This window comes from Nyctibius grandis, chromosome 3, assembly GCF_013368605.1.
Source record: "Nyctibius grandis isolate bNycGra1 chromosome 3, bNycGra1.pri, whole genome shotgun sequence".
In the NCBI taxonomy this organism is placed as follows: Eukaryota; Metazoa; Chordata; class Aves; order Nyctibiiformes; family Nyctibiidae; genus Nyctibius; species Nyctibius grandis.
In genome coordinates, this window is record NC_090660.1 from 65,320,563 (window position 1) to 65,335,910 (window position 15,348).

At 43.1% G+C, this 15,348-nt stretch overlaps 1 protein-coding gene across 3 annotated transcripts in view; it reads left to right on the plus strand.

Annotated features, from left to right (window-relative positions):
- The window catches only part of MAPRE2 (microtubule associated protein RP/EB family member 2), an 83,687-nt gene that overhangs the window by 44,114 nt on the left and 24,225 nt on the right, over positions 1-15,348 (plus strand). For all 3 annotated transcript variants that reach the window (XM_068395966.1, XM_068395963.1, XM_068395964.1), the window contains exons 3-4: positions 7,469-7,614; positions 12,867-13,080. In XM_068395966.1, the coding sequence (XP_068252067.1) occupies positions 7,469-7,614; positions 12,867-13,080 (360 nt within the window). The remainder of the gene's footprint in view (positions 1-7,468; positions 7,615-12,866; positions 13,081-15,348) is intronic.

The window sequence follows — 15,348 nt, forward strand, 5'->3', positions numbered from 1 at the left end:
TGGGGGAAGAGTGGTTAGAAAGCGACCCGTCGGAAAGAGACCTGGGGGTGCTGATCGACAGCGGGCTAAACATGAGCCAGCAGTGTGCCCAGGTGGCCAAGCAGGCCAATGGCATCCTGGCCTCTATTAGGAATAGTGTAGCCAGCCGGTCTAGGGAAGTGATCGTCCCTCTGTACTCGGCACTGGTGAGGCCGCACCTTGAATACTGTGTTCAGTTCTGGGTCCCGCACTTCAAGAAAGATGTTGAGGTGTTGGAGCAAGTCCAGAGGAGGGCGACCAAGCTGGTGAAGGGTCTGGAGGGTATGACCTATGAGGAACAGCTGAGAGAGCCGGGGTTGTTTAGCCTGGAGAAGAGGAGGCTCAGAGGTGACCTTATTGCAGTCTACAGCTACCTGAAGGGAAGTTATAGTGGAGTGGGAGTTGGCCTCTTCTCCCAGGCAACTAGTGATAGGACAAGAGGACACAGCCTCAAGCTTCGCGGGGGGGAGGTTCAGGTTGGACATCAGGAAGAATTTCTTTACAGAAAGGGTCATTAGACATCGGAACTGGCTACCCAGGGAGGTGGTGGAGTCACCATCTCTGGATGTGTTTAAGAAAAGACTGGACATGGCACTTAGTGCCATGGTCTAGTTGACATGGTGGTGTCAGGGCAATGGTTGGACTCGATGGTCCCTGAGGTCTCTTCCAACCTGACTGATTCTGTGATTCTGTGAACGGGGTGTATTCTGTGGCTTAGCTCCATAGGATTCGTTTTTTCATGTCTCGGAAGGTGTATTTTGCTGAGTGCCTATATTAACCCATAACTTTCTATACGTGTGTTACTAAAATCTGCATTATAGGACCCTGTTGGAGCATTTGGTGCCACCATGATTTCTGTACAACCAAGTGTGCTAGTGCCTGCGAAGCTGAAGCGTGTTTCAACATCGGTGGCTTTTTTTTTTTCCAGTTTGCAGCCTTGCAAAGGCTGGGTCTCTAGAGCAACATGGAAACATGATTAAAACATGGCTTGATCCCATTTGCCCTCTGTAACCAAGCCGTGTTTCAAGGAACTGGCATGTTGTCCTGAGGTCATGCAACACAGAGGACGCTTAGTGTCAATGACTCTCTAATGTCTTCCATATGATGTTTAGGATTAGAGGGATACAATGGATGTTAATGATTGGATTTAAGATCATTTCCAAAACTTTCTGAGGAAGCTTGCAGAGCAGTATCATGAGATTTTCAGCCAATAACATTTTTTTTAAATGCCATTCATTAAGAATTCAGGAGGAATAGAACTTAAATAAGGTTTTCACTTTATTTAATTCCTTATAGCACTCGCTTGCAGTCAGTTGCTTGATCTCCCCCCTTTTGAAAGAGCTTGTTAGATTTTGTGTGCTACTTTTTTTTAGACATGACGAGTTAGGCAGCTGTTTTAGGGTAAACGGGAACTGTGTTTCTGAAATTGTTCTGATCTTCCCATTTAAAAATTAATGAATTTCAAAATAAATTATTGCTAAAAATTAAGTATTAGAAACTCTGCCGTGTATAATTTATGAGCAGCTTAACAATTTACATATTTAAGAAAAAAAGAATACAAGTTAACACAGGGGAAACCTCCCTCCCACATGCATTCTTTAAAATGATCAATGGGTATCCTGGATTATGTCACATAAATGCCCCACCTGTGTGGAACAGGATTGTCTGAAGCAGATGTCATCTAGACACATGTATCTCAATGATTGTTGGTGAGGTCTGTAGGAGGTACACAGTTCTTGTAGGCTGTTTTCTGTGGTGGCAGCATTGCTTTCAGAAGCTCCCATCTGTATGCAGGCACTGGCTCTGCCCTCATTGAGGCATCTGTGCCCATGCAACTATTGTGCAGGAGTGCAAGGCTGCCCTCTAATCTGCATCAATTTTATTATTTTTTTTTTTAAGTGCCCTCCCAAGACTGTTGCTGGGAAGTGTGAAGCTCAGGCCAGAGTGGCTTTGTTGAAGCACAGCCCCATAAACACTTGCTTCTCTACAACTAAACAGGCAGTAAATTGATGTGGGCTTGAACATTCACTGGGAAATGGGCTGAAACTTGTTAAGTTGGGGTTTTTTTACTTGAAAAAAGAGAGTTGTGTTGACCTATATCCTAGGTCGTATAGGTGCTGCTGGAAATGCAAACAGGAATTTGAAGACTCTGGTCTCCAATGGAGTGCTCAACATGAATTGTGCTCTTTCTTAAACGTATGGCTATATGTAATACAACTTTATGCTCACAGACTTGCCCACTTTTTTAAAAAAACCTTGAGTGGCATAACAGAACACCTGCATTTAAAATCTAAATGAAAATCTATACTCTGATATCTAAATCAAAAACCTACTACTGTGTACCTACCTTAACATCACGCCCAAGGAAGCAATCCTAGGAAGCCTGAGGTAAAAGGCAAGCCCCAAGTGCTGCTGTACTGTCAACAATGATTGCTGGCATTTGTGGGTTTTTCGCCCTTTCTTATCAAAACCATTAGGTCACGCATGCTCCTTGCAAGTTACTGCCTTTTTTTGTTGTTGTCGTCCCAGCAACAGAAATACCGGGCGTGTGCAGTTTCCCATCAGTGTTGGCAACCATCGCTCCAGTGAGCTGCAGTACTGATGACTAATACGCATACAAATCATCCTGGATTTTCCAAATGCGTGGTCAGGTTGTTGAAGCTTTGGAGGGAATGAATAATTTGAAGGAATTTGTGTCTAATGTGACTGGATATATGTTTTTAGATTAGCTGCAAAATTCAAGCAAGCAAGCAAAGAAACAAAAAATTCCAATTACAGAAAAAGGTACGGTCTGCCTTTTTCCCAAATGGGATTTTTCAAAAATTGAGTATATGAAAATCAAACTGAGGCCTGGTTAAAAGGTTTAAACTTGAATTGCATGCCATTCCAGAACAAAATTCTTACTAAGCATTTATAGCAAATTTCTAGTATAGCACTTAGCTCCTTTTGCTGTGGTTTGAACACCAGAATTCAAATAAAGCAGCCCCCACACAGACAGGCCCGGTCTTTTCATGGGCCCTTTGTGTTCCCATGTTGGCTGGAGTGGTTTTATGCGACTTTCTGGGATCTTGCTCCCACACACTGCAGGGATGAGCAGCGAGGGGCAGAGTCTTCTGACATTTGATGTGAAGGATTGACCTGACCCCTCCTATAGAGGACAAATATTAACTTGGCAATACCTGAGCTTATATTATAGTGTTTCTACTATATGCTTTATTAGTATATTGAGTACTAACTATAGTATATTTAAAGAAGTTAGTTTGCAAATATGTATTTTCCTTTTCCTTTAAATATTTATAAACATAAATGCTGAAAAAAACAAGGATCTAATCTTGCTCTCCAGCTGAAATATAGGACGTTTACCAAGCAGTAAAAACTTGTAGCAAACAGGATTCTTTTGTCTTTGTTGTTATCTCCTTTAATTTCCTTTTGCTTTAAATAGTCAGGTGCAGAAGTATTTTTGATTATCAAGAAAATACTTGTTTGCATTTGTGGATCCATCAGCCTCCAGGTAGAAGAGGAGAAAGGAGAAAAACTGAACATCTGTAGTGATGCAGAGTGCTTATGCTTCAGAGCGAACTGTAAGTCAGTATGGACAGTCTGGGAAGGAAACAGAAGCAGGGAAAGAAAAGTATAGGACAAAAGCTAGAATGAGTTCAGCACTGCTTACTGCAAGGGGGACTAGTGAAAGATTATCTACAGCTCTGAAAATGCTGTAAAAATGTTGTGATTTTATAGATTTGGTAGAAGCCTTCCAGCTTTATCACTGCACGTGGCAAAACTCTTCAATTGTAATAGCTTTAAACAACCACCTTTTCAATTCTTAGTTTGTTCATTTTTGTCTTAATTCTGCCCCAGCATCCCTTCCTTTCCTCTGGCAGCCCCATGGGTGCAGTCCCCTCGCTGCCGTTTGCTGCCTGCGCTGCCCTGAGCCTGGTGCGGGGAGCCCAGAAAACTCCGTGATGCTGCTGGGCTCTTTCTGCTCACTAATCAGGCCAAAAGTAGCAGCTGCTGGGGGTGTAATCAGCACAGCCGTGTTTGCTGGTTGGTTTTGGAGTCTGGCCTGTGAATATCTTCTGTATTTAATGGCTGCATCAATATTCTAGATCAAAACACACAAGGACTTTTAGCCAGTGGTTCTTAATTGCTGGTTAGCTAATACAGGATAAGAGGTTTTTAACATCGATCCCTCTTCTGCAGTGCTGCCAGCTGTAGTTTTCATCTTTCATTTGAGTAGATTTCAAATTATTTCTGTTTGTATGTGTGTATGTGCATGTTTATGCATATAAAAGTCTTTTGGCCATAGAGACAGATTTATTGTGAGAGCCATTCTGGACAGGTAGTATGTTTTCAACTCCTTTGTATAGATTTGTTAGGTTTGGGGGGGATGGAGAGGGGTGGTATTCAGGGTTTTTTTTTGCAGAAAACATAAGGAACTTCTTTAAAAATGTTGAATAAAATATAATGGCATAAAAATACTTTTGTTCATGTAAATTATGCAAGAGGTATGTCACAAGCCATGATGTCATCTTTACTGCCATTTTCTGTTAAAAATATTCCTTTCCCATGCACCCGCATTGAAGCATCACTTGTATAATAAATGGAATAGGCCTAAAGTGCTGTCCAGGATGCAGAGGATCACATGTCTATATGCTGTGGCTGTAAGGTAAAGGCATCACAGTCTTGCATCGCTTAAGTAAGACTGCTCTTTCTGCTGCCTCCAGGAAGTATCAGCCATGGGCAGCGTAGAAAGTAGCATCCCCATTCTGCTGCACTGACGTTTAGCATTCAAATGCATTGTGACAGCTACAAGCTTTAAGGGGTAAAATTTTAAATTATAAATAAATATCAATATAATATTAAGTATGTACATGACCTCCATGTCCAAAATCGGGTAATCCCAGTTGACTGTAATGGTATTTTTTACTTTCTGCTGTTGCTCTGGTAGGCAGGTCTCTGCCTTTTGGGTGTCAGGAAGAGTTTCCTCTCTTTGTAGTTTACAGTGTTTAGTTCAGTCCATGTTTGTACATTGACTCTGTACTTCAGGAAGGAGCGTTTAAATGAATTGTGTTTGCCAGTGTAATAAAATCTTCCTGTTGGGGAAACAGCCCTGCAGCCGGCTTCGATGTTGTATCAGAGACCAGGTTTGTGCTGTCATGTGGATGTAGTCCAGTGTTTTCTGCCCTCGAGTATTATGCAGACGCAGGACCACCTCCTGGCTGGCAAACGCACAGAAACAACTACCAGCATGATGGGAAGAAAACATAAGGAAATACCGTAACTAGAGTCTTAAACCTAGCAAGACTCTATCTAAAGGCATGCAGAAGGAATTTGCATTACCAGCAGAAGGAGAAAATCTCATGTGGACACTTCGGGTTTCTAGTTTTCTAACAGGATCTAGATGAAAAGTTGTGCAGTGCATTTTCAAGGCCTCCAGGCAATTACTTAGATATCAGAGTAAAGCTTATAATTGAGGTATGGGGAGGATGAAAGGACAGAGTTAGGAACAAATTCAATTTATAACATGAAATTATTGCATAGTAATCCTCTTGCATTAAATTAAATAGTGATAAATGTAGTCAAGCCATGCATTATCTGTATATTCATGCTTTTAATTGTAATGTCATTTTTCTGTTGCCACATATTTACCAGTTCTCTTGCTAAGGATGAGTCTTGAATAACTAATTGTGTTTATATAGCTTTCTATAAGAAGATGCAAATGTGTCATCTGATGTTTGTAACTTGCCAGAAGGCTCCTTTTCCTTTAGGGAATATTTTACTTTGATTCCTAATCATATCAAAACAGCTAAGCACAAAGTGTCCTTGGAAAATCAGATTTTTTTAATAGGCTAGGCAACGTGAAGAGAATATTTTTTAAAATGGCAGTGGTTTTCAGCACTAAAGCGTGATCTTGGTAAGTCCCTTAGCAAAACTCATATCAGTATTTTGGGGAACTTTTTTGGACTCCACTCTTAAACTCTGCTTCTCTTTTTGGGAAGTTATGAGCTCTGTAAGCCTTGACATGATGGTTGAGAGGATACAGAGAATGAGAACTATCTCGTGCATAGAGCTGGTCCTATCAAAACGCATGTGTACCCGTGGAGAAAAATGTCTGAAAGTTTAAGTTATTGTTGCTCCTCCTGTAAAACTGGGCAAGCCGGGTGCCCGCTTTGTTAATATTATTTCTGTATGAGCACTCAGCAGAATTATTTTTTAATAAAAATCCTTGTCGTTGATACTGGGCTGAACTGTTAGGTGAGATCTGGACACTTGTTTGTCAAAGCTGATCTGCACTAAATGCACAGAAGTCCTTTTTGTGGAATTGAAATTGAACTTGTCAGGAGTAATCAGGCACTCACCTCCCTGCCCTGTATGCTGAGGCATCTGTATGCCCTGCACGCCCTACAGCCCTCTGCTCCAGAAATGGACTTCACTGAATCTTTTCTGAGTATCAAGCATTTTGTAGAAAACTCTCTTCTGAAGAACTGAAATTGGTTTTCCTCTGATTTGCTCAAACATTTTCATCCTTAATTTCCAAACGCTTGAGTGTGTCAACAGTAAAGACTTATTTTGCAAATGACAGTGACATGATGATGTTGTAGGAGGAAGCTCCCTGCATACAAGCAAAGGCTATCTCTATTAGCTGTACTCAGTATACTGTTTAGAAATTTGTCACTATACTTGCCGCTCTGCCCTGGATTAGTTTTACACACACCCCTATCTACTACTGCGTAAGTTCAGATAGCCCTCAAAGTTGAACTTAGAAACCTTACTGTTTTGAGTGAGAACTAAAGCTGGCAGCCCAGCTTCTGAAATCTATTGGTGGACTACCCTAAAGTCTGCTTATTTAAATGCTTTCCTCAGGAGATGAAAAGCAGTAAGGATGTTTGTTTTAGAGGGGTGGGAACTGGCTAGTATGTTTTAACAAGCTGGAGTTTTACAGTTTATTTCTTTTAAATTGCGGTTTGATATAATCTTACGTGATTGCCTTGGACTTGATTGGCATTCGGCTACAAGTGCCAGAAGAAAGATGGTCTTGGCTAGGTCGAATTCAGGGGGCTGTGAGGATTGAGGGAGCTTATTAAGAGATTTCCATTTTGACTATGATCTTCTCACTGTATGGACAGTCCTACTGTGTATAGGGACTCCAAGAACATCCATTTTAAATAGAAGAAGGATTTATTTTGCCTTAGTCATGATGGTCCTTCAGATGCTATGCCACAGTGCATTGTGCATCCAGATTGAACGGAAAAAAAACCACATTAATGTGTCTCACTGCTCAATGTACATTAGGCAAGTAGATCTTGGGTGAACAGTGTTAGGTTGCATTACAGCAGGGATGTATTCAGCACAGTTGCTTTCTGCTCATGCTTTCTGCTAATGACATTAAACACCATTTGGTCTTAGCTGGGTGCATCTGGATTAACGTCAATGCATTCTCTTGTGATAGGAGCAGCTTACTGCCAGTTCATGGACATGTTGTTCCCTGGGTGCATTAGCTTGAAGAAAGTAAAGTTTCAAGCAAAGCTGGAACATGAATACATTCACAACTTCAAACTTCTGCAGGCATCGTTTAAAAGAATGAATGTGGATAAGGTAGGCGTTCTGTATTGTATTTCAGTCACTACAAGTTTCAAAAGTTGCATAAACTGGGTAAAGTCAATAAATAGGGAAAACACTTTAAAATACCTAAAGTCCACTTTTTCAACTTTTGGACTGAGAACTGGAGTTACAAGTTGTACGTGAAGATGATGTTCTTGACCTTTCATCGTCTGAAAGAGGGTATTTAGGCATGAAGGAAGAAATTTGGCATGCTCCATTTAGGTACAAACTGAAAATTGGGTCCATGTGTCCGCTGAAGAATTGTGCAGCCTAACTCATTATATCTTAAAATCAGAGACCCTTTTGATAAAATACCATGTGTTGGAAATTCCTTACCATCAGTGAACCTTAATTGTAGATATACTAAAATTACTGGTGACCTGAATTTCCAACAAAATAACTTGGAAATATGCTGTTCTTATAAGTATTCCATGTTTCTTGTCCAAAACAGGGTTTAAGGAATTTAAATTATTCAAGAGCTGGAATAACTTAACCAGTGATTCGATAAGTTGGACAGCACATGTGGTCTTGTAATGTTAAGAATGGAAGTGTCTTAGAAAATGGTTTGTTCAACCATAAGGTATTGGTTTATGCTTGAATGTGAGAGTTTGATGGACTCACCAATATAAATTACTGTGTTGATAAAAATGAATAATGAAAGTTATGTTGTCATACTTTTGGTTTTACACAGATGCACTACCTGTATACCCTTTTAAGGTTCAGCACTGGCTTTTAGTGTTGCCTTATTCTGAAATTTAAACAGTCTTAACAGAGAGTCCCAAAAGACTCTCTATTACTTTTATAAAGTACTGGAAAACCCTCATTGTTTCCTGAAATGTTGTGGGTACTTCTATTTACAGTGTGATTTGCTAGTGAAATATTGGAAAGCTTAATGAAGCTAACATTGTCAATTTTTCTGTAGGGAGCACACTTACTATACCTTCTCAAGGTAGAATTAAGATACAAATGGAACAACCTGAAAGGACATGCAAAATACTACATTAATCCTTGTAGGACTATCACAGACTTATAAAATGCTGTACAGTTGGCTTAACCTTGAAAAAGAAATGAAAATTGAAATGGTTTTAGGTACCCTTTTCCAGCTGAAAATTGAATGCATTCAGGAGGCATTAAGATCCTTTTAACCTGACTCTTTAATCAGCTGCATGAATTAAACAAGGCAGGGCAACCCTCCTTCTGCAGTTGTAGTCCCTGTCTGCCCACAGGGTCACAGAATCACAGAATGTTAGGGATTGGAAGGGACCTCGAAAGATCATCTAGTCCAATCCCCCTGCCGGAGCAGGATTACCTAGATCATATCACACAGGAACACGTCCAGGTGGGTTTTGAAAGTCTCCAGAGAAGGAGACTCCACAACCTCTCTGGGCAGCCTGTTCCAGTGTTCAGTCACCCTCACCGTAAAGAAGTTTTTCCTCATATTTATGTGGAACCTCCTGTGTTGCAGCTTGCACCCATTGCCCCTTGTCCTGTCAAGGGATGTCACTGAGAAGAGCCTGGCTCCATCCTCATGACACTTGCCCTTTACATATTTATAAACTTTAATGAGGTCACCCCTCAGTCTCCTCTAAGCTAAAGAGACCCAGCTCCCTCAGCCTCTCCTCATAAGGGAGATGTTCCACTCCCTTAATCATCTTCGTGGCTCTGCGCTGGACTCTCTCTAGCAGTTCCCTGTCCTTCTTGAACTGAGGGGCCCAGAACTGGACACAATATTCCAGATGCGGCCTCACCAGGGCAGAGTAGAGGGGGAGGAGAGCCTCTCTTGACCTGCTAACCACACCCCTTCTAATCGACCCCAGGATGCCATTGGCCTTCTTGGCCACAAGGGCACACTGCTGGCTCATGGTCATCCTGTTGTCCACTAGGACCCCCAGGTCCCTTTCCCCTACGCTGGTCTCCAACAGGTCTGTCCCCAACTTGTACTGGTACATGGGGTTGTTCTTGCCCAGATGCAGGACTCTACACTTGCCCTTATTATATTTCATTAAATTTCTCCCTGCCCAACTCTCCAGCCTGTCCAGGTCCCTCTGAATGGCTGCGCAGCCTTCCGTTGTGTCAGCCACTCCTCCCAGTTTGGTGTCATCAGTGAACTTGCTGACAGTGCACTCTATTCCCTCATCCAAGTCCTTAATGAATATATTGAATAGTACTGGTCCCAGTACCGACCCTTGAGGGACTCCGCTAGACACAGACCTCCAACTGGACTCAGTCCCATTGACCACCACTCTCTGGCTTCTTTCCTTCAGCCAGTTCACAGTCCACCTCACTACCCGATCATCCAGACCACACTTCCTCAGTTTAGCTGCGAGGATGCTGTGGGAGACCGTGTCAAACGCTTTACTGAAATCGAGATAGACCACATCCACAGCTTTACCATCATCTATCCACTGGGTTACGTCCTCATAAAAGGCTATCAAGTTGGTTGAGCATGACTTCCCCTTGGTGAAGCCATGCTGAGTGCCCCTAATGATCCCCCTATCCTTGATGTGCCTAGAGACAGCACCAAGGACAAGTTGTTCCATCACCTTTCCGGGGATGGAGGTGAGGCTGACCGGTCTATAGTTACCCGGGTCCTCCTTCTTGCCCTTTTTGAAGACTGGAGTGACATTCGCTTTCCTCCAGTCCTCAGGCACCTCTCCCGTTGCCCACGACTTAGCAAAGATGATAGAGAGTGGCCTAGCAATGACTTCCGCCAGCTCCCTCAGCACCCGCGGGTGCATCCCATCAGGGCCCATGGATTTATGGACGTCCAGATTGCTTAATTGGTCCCTGACCCAGCCCTCATCTACCAAGACAGATTCCTCCTCTATCCCGACTTCTTCTGGGGCCTCAGGGGTCCGGGGCTCCTCAGGACAGCCTCCAACAGTATAGACAGAGGCAAAGAAGGCATTCAGTAACTCCGCCTTCTTTTTATCCTCTGTCTCCAGGACCCCCACCTCATTCATCAGTGGGCCTACATTGCCTCCAGTGTTGGCTTTACCTGCAATGTATTTGAAGAAGCCCTTTCTGTTGTCCTTGACCTCTCTTGCAAGGTTTAATTCCAAGGAGGCCTTAGCTTTCCTAGTTGCCTCCCTACATCCTCTGACAACAGACTTATATTCCTCTCAAGTGGCCAGCCCCTCCTTCCATGATCTGTACACCCTCTTCTTCCACTTGAGTTTGCCCAGCAGTTCCCTGTTTAACCATGCAGGTCTCCTGGTACCCTTCCTTGACTTCCTACCTGTTGGGATGCTCTGATCTTGAGCTCGGAAGAAGCAGTCCTTGAATGCTAACCAAGTATCTTGGGCTCCCTTACCTTCTAGTACCCTGTCCCATGGGATTTCCCCTAGCAATTGCTTGAAAAGGCCAAAGTTGACCCTCCTGAAGTCCAGGGTTGTGATTCTGCTAGCTATTCTGTTCCTGCCACATGAGATCCTGAACTCTACCATCTCATGGTCACTACAACCAAGGCTGCCCTCAACCTTCACCGCTTCAACCAGACCCTTCTTGTTAGTAAGGATAAGATCCAGCAGCGCTCCTCTCCTAGTTGGCTCATCCACCATTTGCATCAGAAAGTTATCATCAATGCACTGGAGGAACCTCCTGGACTGAGGATGGCTGGCTGAGTAGGCCTCCCAGCAAATATCAGGGTAGTTGAAATCCCCCACAACAATCAGACCCTGTAATCGCAAGACTGCTCTCAGCTGCCTGTAGAAGGCCTCATCACCCTCCTCATCCTGATCTGATGGCCTGTAATAGACACCCACAACAGTATCACCCCTGCCAGCCTGCCCCTTAATTCGCACCCACAAACTCTCAACTCGCTCCTGATCTGCCCCTGGACAGAACTCAATACATTCTAGCTGCCCACTCACATAAAGAGCAACTCCACCACCTCTCCTTAGAGGCCTGTCTTTCCTGAACAGGACATAGCCATCCATGACCACATTCCAGTCATGCGAGGTGTCCCACCAAGTCTCTGTAATTGCCACTAAATCATAGCCTCCCGACCGAACACAGATTTCCAGCTCCTCCTGTTTATTCCCCATGCTGCGCGCATTGGTGTACAGGCATTTCAGGGAGCAAGCTGAGCACACCGATTTCACCCCAGGGGTATGGGGGGCCTCCTGGTCTACCTCAACACTAGAGCGTTGCCCCAGTGGTGCAAGCCCAGCTACTACCCCATCCCCCTTCGAATCTAGTTTAAAGCTCTCCGAATGAGCCCTGCTAATTCCTGTCCCAGAACCCTTTTGCCCCTACGACATAAACCTTTCCCATGTATTACGGTCACGCCTGGTGTCTTATAAAACCAGCCATTATCAAAGAACCCAAAGCCCTGCCTGTAGCACCAGTCTCGTAGCCAGGCATTTATAGAGAGAATCCTACTATTCCATCCCACGTCATCACCTGAAAATGGAAGGAGGGAGGAGAAAACAACTTGTGCCCCAGACTCTTTCACCAACCGTCCTAGGGCCTTGTAGTCTTTCTTCATCCCCCTCAGACTACGGGGTCTGGGAAGCTTGAGCGCTGTAATATTGGTTCAAGACACTTTCTGGAGGTTTCATTTCTGTGAAAAATTTGCAGGATATGGAGACATCGTCATAGCATTTCTTTTGTTTTACTAAAACTTTATAGGCATTTTAGTCAACTTCTACATGTCCACAAGCTGTTCTATGTATAGCTATATATGGAATGGAAAAAAATTACAAGTTTAAAACCTCAGAGTTAGTTCATATGATGAACATGTACTACCAAAATGTAGGTTGGTTTGAACTTCAGCATGTCTTGGAAGAGCTGCTGGGTTTTTTGTAGTTCAAACAGTAGGACAGAGAGCAAGAAATTCCTGTCTGGACCTTTTGAAGAATCATTCATTTTTAGTATGCCCAACCGTAGCATGTCCATTAAAAACAGAAATCCCTAGTTAGCTGAACATAGTGTTACTCCCAGAACAGCTTCATTCTTCATGGCTGTCACTGTGATAAGAAGGCAGTAACTCTGTGGAAGAGCAGTTACATACACCCACTGTTTAGCCAATTCAAAAGCTGGGTCTCTGTTTTATTTTGGTTTCATTTCTTATTAAGAGCATTTGCAAATCCACCATAATTCCATTTCTTTTAGGAAGGAAACAATGGCAGAGGAATATATGCTGATATAGTTAGTAGATTTTTTCAAATAAATGTGTGTCTATGTAATTTTTATATTTAAAACCGGCAGTGATATATTATTGGAAACTTTATTCTACCTTTCAGGTAATTCCCGTGGAAAAACTGGTCAAAGGGCGCTTCCAAGACAACTTAGACTTCATTCAATGGTTTAAGAAGTTCTTTGATGCTAACTACGATGGCAAGGAGTATGATCCTGTGGAAGCTCGACAAGGCCAAGACGCTCTTCCACCACCAGATCCCGGTGAACAGATCTTCAACCTACCGAAAAAGTCTCACCATGCAAACTCGCCGACTGCAGGTATTTTGCATCTTAAAGAATTCCATTTCTGTCTCTGAAGACAGTTATAAACTGTGATCCATTTTACATAAATACTAGCTAAAAATTATTTCCTCGTGTGGGTGGGCCGTTCTTTTCGCCTTGTCATAGGCTTAGCATGGGAGACGGCAGAAGTTAACTTCTTGCGGTGTGCTCTAGTTTGGCTCAGCCCTATCGAGCATAGGGTCTCCTCCACTGAACCCTTAATGTAAATGATGTGGATTCTAGGTGGAAACAAAGGCATGTAACCTTCTTGTTGCTGAATGTGGTATGTGTAAGTGTATTCAAGAGCATTAAATGGAGTGTGTTTCTCTCTCACACCTCTACTCTTACAGGAAATTGCTAGCACAGGCTGATTTCTTTTTTTATTTTTTATGGCCAGTGAAATGCTTCCAAGTCTTAAGAGCTGACCAGAAGGAAAAAATGAATTGGTTTGTGTTTTTATGTGCTTATTGTTCAGGTACGCTAGTCCTCTTCAGTGAACAACATACAACTATTGCTCTTTCTGAAAGATAACTCTGTCTTCTGACTTTTTATTTTGTGTTTGTATTGAGTTTTGCTAGGATAGAGTTAACTTTCTTCATAGGAGATTTTATGGTGCTGTGTTTTGGACTTGTGACCAAAACAGTGTTGATAAGACATGGATGTTTTAGTTATTGCTGATCAGTGCTTACTCAGCCTCAAAGCCTTTTCTGCCACTCACACCACCCCACCAGCAAGTAGGCTGGGGGTGCACAAGAAGTTGGGAGGGGACACAGCTGGGACAGCTGACCCCAACTGACCAAAGGGGTATTCTGTACCATATGACATCATGCTCAGCATACAAGGATGGAGGAAGAAGAAGGAAGGGGGGGACGTTCAGAGTTATGGCGTTTGTCTTCCCGAGTAACCATTACATGTGGTGGAGCCCCACTTTCCTGGGGATGGCTGAACACCTGCCTGCTGATGGGAAGTAGTGAATGAATTCCTTATCTCGCTTCGCTTGTGCATGCAGCTTTTGCTTTGCCTGTTGAACTGTCTTTATCTCAACCCATGAATTTTCTCACTTTTGCCCTTCTGATTCTCTCCCCCATCCCACTTAGAGGAGAGTGAGCGAGTGGCTATGGGGGGCTCAGCTGCCTACTGGGGTTAAGCTACAACAGTGTTTCTGGAACAGGCCAAAGGACTAAGCCTGATCTTTGGTGTTTATGTAATATGGGCATGACGGGTCACTAAGCAGATGCCATTTTTTGAGAACTGAGACTTAAGTGAACAGGAGAGCAGCTAACACTTTTTGTTTTTAAATAATCACTAAACAAGCGTTACTGGGGTTGATTGCCTGTACGTGTATAGGTTTGTGCATACAGAAACACACGCGCACACACACTTAAGTCCTTTATCGGTTTGTCCTGGGTTTATCTTATTCATGATAACCCATTCCTCAAATAAGGGTTAGTTTTCAGTTGGCTTAAATCTGTGACCTGTCTTCTCATGGGCTCAGATATGCACCGGTGCTGGCAAAGGGAAGGGGCAGGTATGAGGCACCCTCAGTTTTAGGCTCGCTTACACTCTGGAATCATACCCAGATTTCAGCATTCTGCTCTGATCACTTCTGACGTCAAAGTGGGGCATACTTGGCCAGCTGCCTTCAGCTCATTAGTGCTTCCAGGAAACTGAGCACCTAATAGCAGGCTAGTGCTGCTCTGGGCTTCTAAAGCTTGTTTACATCTTTGTTTTGCAGCATCTTGTGTCTGAACTTTTGAATTTCAGGGCTTGGTATGCTATGATTTCCCATGTGATGTCTGGCACTCCTTTTGAAAACCAAAAAACCCAAGCGCTAATGTCACGATGTTGTCCAACTGAGAAATTGGAAAAGTCACTTTTATTAAATACAGGCTTTACCATGCTTGTTAATTCTTCTTGCAGATGGTCTGTTTTTACCAAAGTCACAAATGTGTCATCCAAATTAAAGCTGTGGAGGTAACAATCCTAGAGAAACAGAATAGCTATGAGAGTGAAACCAGCTAGCTAATATGGAGGATAATGAAGTGATCTCATGTCATGTTGTCGTGGTTGTATGAAGAGCATGTCCTGTGCCTTCCCAGCCCTTGTATGGAATAGAACAACTGAGATGTAGTGTGATGAGTTTTGGTAAGATCCTGTGGCTGTGAGAGTTAACTTTTTCATGGAAAGCTTCCTGCATTATTAACTTAAGTATTGTCCAGAAGTGTGACAGGAAGGACGGTGGTTTAATTTCTGTTGAGCGGGGGG